Source organism: Melanaphis sacchari, unplaced genomic scaffold (genome assembly GCF_002803265.2).
Source record: "Melanaphis sacchari strain LSU unplaced genomic scaffold, SCAv2.0 Contig62_pilon_pilon, whole genome shotgun sequence".
In the NCBI taxonomy this organism is placed as follows: Eukaryota; Metazoa; Arthropoda; class Insecta; order Hemiptera; family Aphididae; genus Melanaphis; species Melanaphis sacchari.
In genome coordinates, this window is record NW_020271445.1 from 535102 (window position 1) to 546953 (window position 11852).

At 25.3% G+C, this 11852-nt stretch overlaps 1 protein-coding gene across 1 annotated transcript; it reads right to left on the reverse strand.

The window, feature by feature from the left end:
• Positions 1-2865: 2865 nt before the first annotated feature.
• LOC112600246 (zinc finger MYM-type protein 1-like) lies at positions 2866-8884 on the reverse strand. The gene is made up of 3 exons (XM_025347432.1): positions 8030-8884; positions 6877-7951; positions 2866-2888 (listed from the first exon to the last, which is right to left on the reverse strand). The coding sequence occupies exons 1-3, from the start codon at positions 8882-8884 to the stop codon at positions 2866-2868; spliced, it is 1953 nt and encodes a 650-aa protein (XP_025203217.1).
• Positions 8885-11852: the final 2968 nt, after the last annotated feature.

Below are 11852 nucleotides of genomic sequence, written 5' to 3' on the forward strand. Positions count from 1 at the left end.
ATTTCTAAAATTTCCAAATTCTACTTAAAAGGATTAACATAAAATAAATAATATTAAAAATTTCATTGGAACAAATAATGATGATAAATATCATAGGTTTTAGCGCAAAAAAAAGTATAAATATAATTTGTGATTATTTTTTTTTTTATACATATTATATACATTTATTGTTTGTTATCTTAAATTACGTTTATAAATTCTGAGCGAAGTAATGAATGTATTTTACAACATGTGTTTTTTTTTTTTTGTGTATGTATACACAGTAAGTCGTTAAAATAATGCTTAGATTTTAAACTTTGAAGGTGGTTTTGAATAACAAACTATAGGTATCTAATTTGTATATTAAACAGGTCAAAATAAAAATGCTCAGAATTTTTCAAATAATCAAGAAAAATTAAAAAAAAAAAATTAAAAAGAAGTAGCCATTTTTACGAAAATCCCATTTTTGATATTGATTTTTTGGTTGAACTTGAAAAAGTTAGAAAATCATAAGCAATTTTCTTTTTATATCTAAGATAATTTGAAAATTTAGTACAAGATTTTTCAATTTATATTAAAAATTGTTTCTACCAAAAAAATCAATTCAATTTTTTATGAACGTTTAAAGTTTAAATGTTTTGAAATTTTAACCGTAAAATAGCTATTATTTATTCTCAAATGACTTGATATTATTTTGTTATTAAAAAATGATCAAAATTTTCATCAAATGTTTTTACAATAATTTTCTATATTATTTATTTATGTAATACAATTTTCAAAATATTTCAACTCATTATGAGTTTTTATAATTATTTTAAGTTCTGTTGGTTGTAATTGAGAGATTTACATTTTCCGATTTATCCAATAGACGTACAATCGTACCAGTATAGCCTAAATTCATGAAACAGATAAGTGAAACTGTGAAAGGCATTGATTTTAAAACCTACCTATTGACTATTACCTACGTATATTTCACTACCAGTGGTTATTTTATTTCCCTAAGGTCATAAATGAAACGAAGTTCACAAAAGTTTGACATTATAGATGAAATTTATTTATATATTATACTTTTAGTTTTATGATGTTTAAAATAATTTAAGCCACATTTCGTATACACTAAACAATAGTTATAAACTTTTAACTTCTAAACTGCACCTTGAATTTTGTAATTTTCTATAGCATAATTTAATACCACTGCTGCAGCAGTAATCAGAAATTCGATTCTAGTTCAAAAAAATGGAGAGGGTGTCAAAAGTAAAATTTCCAGTACTTTTATTAATATATTTATTTGAAAAAAAAAAACAAATTTTTCAACACTAATCCGATTTTAATTATTTTTTTTATAATTCAATGGGTGGGTTATGTTTTATTTTCACGTATTCAAAACAAGTGGAGGTATAGGTATCGAAGTACAGAAAAAAATTGCAACACTTTTTTTTCCACATAATATCAATTTATCGGTAAATTAAAAAATAACGTTTTATAGTTCTATCTCAATAGAAACAAAAATTATGAAATTACCTCAAGACAAAAAAGTAGGACATACTAAAGTAAATAAAAAAAATTATTTTAGAGGTGGTATAAATAGTAAAATTTAAAACTTCGTCGCCACTAAAGACCGAGTATTTTTCATTAAGTTCCACTTGGAAACCTAACCCTAGGAATAAAATTTCTTTGAAAAGACGCTTTTGTTTGAACAAATGACAAAAATTATCAAAATGCATTAAACGTTATAAATAAACTGCATTCTGTAATTGATGTCGTAGATATAGAATGGCTGATAGACACTGCATTGTGTAGAGAAGAATCATATTGATATGGCCGTTTATATTATTTAAGAACTGGTAAATAAACAAAAATATCTAAGAATGTAACCATTTGTTTAAGAATATTATCGGTTCAAGATATAAAGAAATAACTTAAAAAAAAGTTTTAAATGAAAAAAAATATACGATATTATTCTAAAATAACAAACAGGTTTATTATTGTTTCTTAAGGAATTTATTTAGGGAAGATCCTAAAAAAATGATTTAAAAAAAATTGTATAATAGCAAGTAATGTACCACTGAAGATTTAAACTTACTTGTAAAAGTTAATTTATTTTCACTTTTAAGTTTAGGATATTATTAATAACGATTTAATATTAATTATAGGTACTTAGTAAGTATGATACCTAATAATTAGCTGGTCTAAATCAGTGATTCTCAAACTGGTGGTCGTAAACAATTTTTTAGAATCACTAAATTTTTTTAATTTTCATCATGATAATCATTGTTAAGAATTGTTTTTGGTAACAATTGAAATTGCTAATAGAAATTTACAATATAAAATTCGAGAAATACTTCTAAATTTAGTTATAAAGAAAAATCGACGACACGTGTTTTTATCAGTGTTTTGTTAATAATTATTATATAAGTGCCAGTTGCTAGTTGAACACCAAGAGTCAGGAGAAGCGAATTATATGCTTATAACTTTTTACGTGATAATTAAGTTTTATATATACCCGAAGGAGCTTCGAAATTATTGAAATCATCTTCAGAAATTTCAAACAATATCGATTTATATTTTACTGAAAAATAATCAAAATGACCACTTAAAAATGTAAGACTTATATCAATTTTAAAGTTATGTTGACTATGGGTTTACTTATTTACATACAAATAATATAGATTTACCTTAACGTACTATAGGTACGTAGTTTAGTGTTGGCCAATACATCTCTAAAACCTAATATACATTTGTGCGTCATCTTGAAACAAATGATTTTTATTACAAAAATCGAAGTAAAGATAGTTTTTTTTTAAGAAATTTACAGGAATTTAAAGGAAATAAAAATAATTATCAAATCTTTTATTACAAAGGATAAAATGTTCTTAGCGTTTGTATTTAGTCGATATTCATAGCTAAATCTAAAAAAGCATATTATACGTACAAATGACAAAGAATTATTGAAACTTTACATGATAGATATTTGTTCCGAGTTGTCCAGTAATGAATATGTAGCTAAAATAAAGAATATAGGTACCTACCTATGTCTAATGATATTCTAAACAAAATATAAATTTTATGGACAGTGATATTGAAAATCAAACAATTCAAAAAATAAAAATCGATATCTTGTATGAAATTCAAATCGACGAATCTACAAATATTATTAATGAAACAATTTATTATTAATTTATTTGTATATTACTATATTAGATATTATATAGATATACTGACTTGATTGACACAAATGAAAAGTTTTTATGTTGTTTAAATTTACCATAATTTTGTACATTTGGAGAAATTTTAAGTCATATTTTAGATTATTTTGACAAAAATAATTAAGCTTTTCTTACATGTATTGGTATACTCGTGTATGCACTGACGGCGATGCAGCCACGACGAGAAAGTTTAATGGTTTTATACTCTTATAACATGAATTAAATAAATCTCTCACGAGGATATTTTTTCAATTCATTGTTTCATTCATAGGGAAAAATTAGCGCTAAAGATATGGGTGAAAGTTTATGTGATACTAAATACTTTGAATAAATGCATAAAAATTATAAATTTTATACAAACTTAGCTTATTTTTCTGATTTTTTTCCTGTTCTTGATGACATAAATATGAGTTTACAAGGGCCATTTAATTAGGTACTTATTTTTTTACATCAAACAATAAAATAGAAATAACAGAAGCATTTCTAAATAAAATTGAGCTTTGGAAAAATAGAGTAAAAAGTGTATGTTTAATATGTTCCTTTCTTTTTTTATACGACACAAGAAAAAATATTGAATAAAAATGAAATAAATAAAATGCAAAATATTATTAAAATTAATTTATAAAACTGAAAGTAAAATTTCACAAATATTTTGATCTAATGAGAGAGATTTATTCAAACAATTTATGGGTTATCAATCCATTTATAAAATTAGAAAAAAATTTATTATCATCAAATGAAGAAAAATTAATAGAGTTATTTCAGACAAAGAATTGGAATAGATTTTTAATAGTATTAAAAATATAGGTTAATTTTGGATTAAAATTCTTAATCAGTATCCCGCATAAAATAACGAGATTTTAAAAAAGTCGATTACTTTTTCAACTGTGTGTATATTTATGCGAAACTGGATTTTCAACGATGACTACTATTAAAAATAAATTAAGGGATCGGCTGGATGTACTTATATTACCAACTATGAAAATGAGCTTAACCAAATATTTTGAACCAAGGATTGACTAAATAATTTCTTACTAACAACAGCATATTAATCATTAAATTTAAATAATGTTTACGTATAATATAAAATGTTTAGTTTATTCAAAAAAAAATATTTTAGATAAATTTATCATTATGGATTTTAAACGTCAGTACAATAAATATTAAATTTTTCAAGTACTAATTATTTTAATTTTAATACAATAATAATCATATTAATTTGTAATTATTTTTTAATGTTATCATAATAAAAGAAACACTCAAATTCTTGGAGACAATATGGTGGTGAAGAGGAGGAGAGGCTCAAAAAGATTGAGAACCGTTGGTCTATGTGATAATAATATAATGTGGGGTTCGTGGAAAAAAGTAATTATACTTATGTTCTTCCTAGCAGTACCGAACTCAGAAACAATAATATAATATGGTTACAGCTTCACCTTTAGATGGTTAAACAATTTTAAGTGGACGATGTTTATTAGTATAGTTACTAGTATATTATCGAGACATATTTGTCTAGCATGTAATTTTGAGATAAATCGGTGCAGAGAGGTACTAAAATGTCGGATAAATGGGTTGTCATCAAAAACACGGATAGCAATAAAGCTATGACAAGAGGAGATTCTAGTAAGTCTTAAATAATGGCATTGCCACATTGGACACGTCTTAAGTTGACAAATCGAGACATTTTATTAACTTAACAAAATTAAAAATAAATAATTTTATAGCCACCTAGGTCATACACTGTGACCATGCAATTTGCAACAGACAGTTCTAAATAATAGTAAAACATTTAGCCAAAAATCCATCATACTATAATAGTTATAATACCTAACTATTGTTGAATCATTAAGTTATACAAACTACATAATTTAATTGTCACTTTGTGAATTGTATCATTCAATAAGAAGGATTAACATCTGTAAATATTAGATTGTCCATGTATTTAAACGTTTACAAAGAAAGTAAAGCGGTGAGATGACACATTACCATCTCCGGTGTGGCAGTTATGGCCATAAACTATAAAGCAGTAGCATTGTAGCTTTAGTAATATTATGTGTAATGCAGTTTTGAAGGCAGTCGAGATACGCGACCTAATCCTGATTGTGTACATTAGTCAGTTGTATTATTGCGTTTATTATTATTGAATGTATTAAAATTCGCTTACTAATTTAACTTAAACGAGTCTGGAATACTTTATTAATCTCTAATCTCTACCACTTAACACTTATTATTTGTTCCACAGAGGCATTTGCTAAGAGCTATACTTAATTAGATTACCTTGGAAAATTGCACGTTTGTTGATACTTGATTAATTTAACTAAGGCATATATTAATTTACTAATTTTTTCATTTAAAATAGTTGTCTAAACATCATGATTAAAATACTTGTACCTAGGTATATAGTAAATTTCCACCTTCATGAATGGTGTAGTTTTAACCGGTACGCGTCCGCATGCATAATTAGTGTGTAATGAATGTTCTACGTTAATAGTCATTACTTTCAGTTTTCTCAAAACGGTATAAGATGATTATATTACCTGTCAAACAAAAAATCTTTCTAACGTTACAATACAATTAAAATTTAAAATCAGGTAACATATTTTTGGTGGACAATTCGGTCAAAATACTATATTTTTACATAGATAACGCAATACTCAACTGGATTTCTTCACTGAATTAACTATGTTATTAATGAATATCTATTGGTTTTCGCCAAGAATGAGATTTTCAATTATTTTAAATTTACAGTTATAAGTCCATGGTTTGTATAACTTTTAAAAATTAATTTTTTTCTAGGTCAGAATTAAAAAGATATATATTATTAGACAATTGGATAGTTATTGTATATCATATTTTTTTTTTGTTTAAAATTCTGAAGATTTTCAATTTAGTTAAATTAAAAGTTAATTAGGAAAACGAATAACATAAATGTTTATTTTTATCTACCTAACATACAAATTTAAAACAGCATTTTCTTGCATTATTATCAACATTTTATACTCGGTGACAATTATACAGAAATAACGATAAACTATACCATTCCCTATGTAACATATTATTGGATAAAATGAAAATAATTCGGTATATACCATTATCATCTTGAAGTAATTCTTTGGATATAAGATATACAACCATGACAACACGTCCAAATATTTATATTTCTTTGAAGACATACTAGCAGTGGCGGTTCTGGCATTAAATTTTAGAGGAGGCAACATTTTGTAACCCAGGCTAACCCATGGTGGGCTTTGCTCCCCCTCCCCCTTCATCAACAACATTTTAAAAATATTAATTTTTTTTAATTAAAAAATACATTTATAATAATAATTAATAACAATAACATTTTTTTAATGGACTAGGATATTTTTATTCTTTCTAGTATCATACAAATAAAACAAATTATAGAAAATATACTTAATAATACCTAATATACATAAAATCAAGAAGTAAATATTTTATTATACATAATAACAAACAGGTACAATAGGATTAATAAAATAGCAAAATTTGTAATGAGGAAAATAAACAGTTAATATTGTTTTTATTATGTTTTATACATTAAATTAATATTAATAACTAGCATAAATATTTATAATATCATCATAAAATGGTTCATTTTGTTTAAGTTGCTGAGTTAGTAACTTTTCAATAGATATTGTAGAGAGACAGCTCAAGCGTTGTTGTGAGGTACTGTTTCTTAAATAGGTTTTAATTCTTTTTAAACAAGAAAAGCTTCTTTCAACAGAAACACTTGTTGACGGAATGGTCAAAATTAACACAAATAGTTTATATGCTTCAGGCATAACATCCTTTATACCACTTTTTTCAAATATTTTAACCAAGTCATAAATATGTTGTAGATTTTGATACTTGTCATCGTTGTATAAAACTTCTAATTCTACTTTTAATTTTTTTTCATCATGGAATATATCAGAATATGTTCTTTTTAGATTTTTAAAAGCAATGATGGGAAATTGGTTAGAATATTCTTTGAATTTTGATACATCAGCCAATTGTAAGAATAACAATCTATCTGTATCATTAAACCTTGTACGCAATTGCATAAGAATACTATCTATTATTTCATAAAATAGAATTTTAAAATTTATTTCAGTGTTTGAACTATTTCTTTTAGCTGTTGGAAACTTTGTTAGGGTAACTGCTTTACTAAAAAAATTTGAAAACTCTGTTTCATTCCTCTTTTTCTGTATAAGATCACAAGTTATATTAATTTTTCTGAGACAATATTCAATATCAAAAGATTTATTCTGTAATGTGTTAAATAAATTGTCAGTAATTAAAAATATGTCACTAAATATAAGTGCTAGGAATGCAAATTCAAAAGATTTTAAATTTTTAGTATGTCCTATAGCACCACAAATAGATTCTGCGGAGGAATTAGGATTATTAATTATAGTTTCAAAAACTGTTTGAAATTTGGACCATTCATTAACCAATAAATGTAAAATTTTTGATCTTGATGACCATCTGGTTTGAACAAATTGGGGAACACGTTTTCCAATAAGTTCATCAGCAACATTAGTACGGGATGTAGAGTTGTGAAAGTAGGCAGATATACCAGTCATATTAGCAAAGAATATGCGACATTTGTCATTTAAACTACACCCATGTTGCAAAACCAAATTCAATCTATGTGCTAGACAGTGAGTGAATAATGCATTAGGTGCAATAGCTTTGATTCTGGCTTGTAAACCCGTTATGTTGCCTGCCATGACACTAGCACCGTCATAACATTGACCAATTAACTTTTGTTGAATATTAAAATCTTGTAGAATAGTATTAATTAAATTAAACAACCCTTCTGCAGTCCGATCTTCACTAACATTATGAAATCCAAAAAAACGCTCAACTAATTCAGATTTTTTAGTGACATATCTTAAAATAACAGAACACTGTGTTTTTTGGGTAATATCAGTTGTATCATCAATTTGAATAGAATAAAATATACTATCTCTAACTTCTTGTTTAGTATGATTTGACAAATATTCAGAAATACAAAAAATTAAATCATTTTGAATGATTTTTGATGTACCAGAAAACTTATTTTGAATAGTTTTATAATGATTTTGAATTTCTAATGAGAATCTACTAAAAAACATTTCAAATAACTCTTTGTAATTACCTTTATTTAAGGAACTATTACTTTCGTCATGCCCACGTAAAGCTAACTCTTGTTTGGACAAATATAATACTAAATCAATCAAATGCTCCATAAATAGCCGATTTAGTCTAACATTTTCATTGTAATTTTTCTTAAACAATTTACCATGCTCCTTAAGTGTATCTACAACAGTGACTGTATTGCTTTCCAATTTTTTTAAGCTGAAATTATTATGGACATGATCTTTTGAAGATTCATGTCTTTGAATGCTTCTAGACAGATTTTTATAGTCATTGTAACCTTCTGTAACCCAAACAGACTTTGTTTGACTGAACAACAAACATGGCCAACAAAATAACTTTTGTAGATAATGACTACCACACAACCATGAATGTTTACCATACACATTTGAATTAAATGATCTACTAAATACTTTAGAACCTATCCTGTCAGTGGACAAACATGTAAGATGAGGAGTTAATTTACCTTGCATAAGTAAATCATTTTTATCAAGTGTATTCCAACGCCTATATGGAGTTTCTTGTAACAAGACAACTGGATCGTACAAAGGATTCATTATAACAGATATAAAATATTAGAATGTGAAATTGTTATTGAAATATAAACGATTCTATTTGCATTTAACTAAGTTAGTAAGTTACACAAGTCAGTAGTCACTTAGTCGTAACTACAAATCAAAATTATTATGATTTGTGACAATGACATATTATAAAATATTTAGTGATATGTGGCATGTTGATAATCTATTATCTAATAATCTAAGACCGCATCATAAAGTAATAAGTAATGATACTCTATGGACCGTATTGACACGAGACACAGAATAGATTAAATATAAACTATTCTATGGTATTGATAAATATTAAATGATAATATCTAATATCAAATTGATTAACAATATTATCAATTTACCGCTTAACAGTGACCATAACTTCAGCGGTGAGGGTTACTAACCGGTCGTACCTATAACGGAGTTTATTAAAAACATTGCCTCCGATCGAGGGCTGCGCATGCGCAGCTTTAACTATTTTGTGTTTGTGTACGTGTGTATTTAATATGTACACGACTGTACCCCAGGAGGCAGCGAATATCAGTTGCTCCGCCGCGGAGTGTAATATCAAAGTTCCTATTACTTATTATGTTTTATTTGTATGTACATTGTACGCGCCTGCGCATAAAGTAATCGGTTTCTGAGATTGCTGTTGCCCGTGGAATATGCTGCATTGTAGCGGCGGCGCGGCGCAGCGCCCAGCGGTTCTCTCTTCCGGCGGGTGGAAATCACTATTTTGCAGAGTTGTTTTTATCAATTCATCAATTTTTTTTTTTTTACAAAATTGTTATACATTTTGTATTTTTTTTTACATAAATTTTCTTAATTATTATGAATTTAGATCGAGTTTGATAAATCATGTATTCATCAATTAAAAATGAATAATTCTACATTTTCCCCTTAATTTTCAAGGGAGGCGGTGCCTCCCTTGCCTCCCCCCCAAAACCGCCACTGCATACTAGTATTATTATCAATGAAAATCTTAAATAATAATAGGTACATCATAACTTAATTTCAATAATCTGTGTTAAACTATAAGGAGTAGTCAGCAATACAATTTAGCGCTGATTAAATTTATTAACAGAAAAAAAAATGAATAGGTTTACTTTGAAAGTAACTTTTTTGGCTGGTTAGTGCCTAGCTTTAGGTTAATTTAAGTATTTAAATGTTGTTCATATAGATTACTTATTTATTTGACTTTTTCTTCAATGTTTTCAATTTTTATTGCATTATAACATTTTTCAAAGACATTTTACAATTATTGTTTATGGATAGTAAATAATTAAATATAATAAGTAATAATAATTATAATATATATCAAAACAATAATATTATCCTGACGTAAATATAAATACAAATAGTTTTATTAATTAAAAAACATAGATACAAGTATTATATACACATAATTTAATCAATTTCCTGAATGTGACGCTTCATATATTTAAAATAATAATATGATAAATATGATAATTACACAGCTTATGTATTTAAATTTTCAATTCAACTCCACAGATAAAACAATAAGACTAAAACGATATTATTTTATCAAATTATATCATACATTATAATAGACCCAAGGCAATGCATAGCTCCCTTCTGGCTATTCAACTATTAACAAATAAATAATCAGAAAAATATTCACAGTTTAATACTAGGATACATTTCTAAAAAAGAAATAAAAATTCAAAATGCACCTTGTTTCGTTTATATATCATACACAATGTACATTTTTCTTTTTAGTCAAGTTAGTTAAGTCTTGGAATCAAAAATGTCGGCTTAATGCAATAATAAAATACCAAAATTATTGTTATACTATGCTAAGAACAGCATATCATAACAATATTAATTGTATTTAAATTTTACTAATTATTGTTTATAAGATTAATAATATACACAAAATTATGAACATTTATATGCATATATATTAGGAAATTATTAAACCATAACATCAAATAAGTTATGGTTAATTTCAAGTTCATAATTCCACAAGCGATACATAATTGTAACCGGACATTAACACTTATTTTGGGTAATACAAGGGATGTCTGTTCTAAACGTGTTATAAGTAATTAAGTGTTAAATCAGATTAAATTATTAAAATTAAAATAATTACATTAATATCTTAACTTAAACAAAATTGAGTATGAATAATAAGTAATAGTTACAACGTGAAAAATATATATTTATAATAGTATTAAACACATACTTATTATGAAATGAAACGTTGTACGTACATCTTAAAAGAATAAAATAAAAATGAGATTTCAAATAGGAGTATGTTCAGTGTTTCACAGTGATTATTTCTTAATTTTTTTTGTCTATATTATTAATCTTTGATTTTCATAAATACATAATATTAGTATAAATATGAAAAAAATGAATAAAATGTTTAATTTGATCTTACTTTATTTATTTATTAGATAAATAATTTAATTATTTTAGAGAAAGCATTGTTTTTTGCTACATAAATCATAGATTTGTTTTATTTATTCATTTAACACATTGTGTATTACTATGTAAAGAAATTAAATTTATATGTGATAAAAAATGAATATTTATAATTATGAAATTCTGATTAAAAATCGGTCAATTCATTTTTATGTATACAGCTATATAAAAATAAAATTAATCTAGGTTATAATTTATTTTATTTAGTGCAATTGTATCATATGATCTTTATTGTAACTGTATTCATAAAAATAAAAATGCCTGAAATTATTTTTTAGTAACAGAAAGATATGTTAGTTAGGTGTAATAATTTTGAATTTTCACATAAGTAATAATGTATTATTTAATGATGAATAGTTTGTCATTTTAGTCCCCATAAGTAATAATTTTATACAAATAATAGCTAAAATGTAAGGTAACAAACATTTGAAAAAAAAAAAACAATTTTAACAACATAACTATCGAAATAATACATTGAATGAATTGAACACTAACAAGGTTTTACAAAAAAAAAAAAAAAATGCTA

Excerpts from the sequence above, each read along its gene's own strand:
- LOC112600246 (XM_025347432.1), bottom strand. The coding sequence starts at position 8,884 with ATGAATCCTTTGTACGATCCAGTTGTCTTGTTACAAGAAACTCCATAT. Across the intron at positions 7,952-8,029 it reads GTTTTTTTGGATTTCATAAT|TTAATTGGTCAATGTTATGA; the intron begins GTTAGTGAAGAT and ends ATTCAACAAAAG. Across the intron at positions 2,889-6,876 it reads TAAAACCTATTTAAGAAACA|ATTTAGCTATGAATATCGAC; the intron begins GTACCTCACAAC and ends ATGCTTTTTTAG.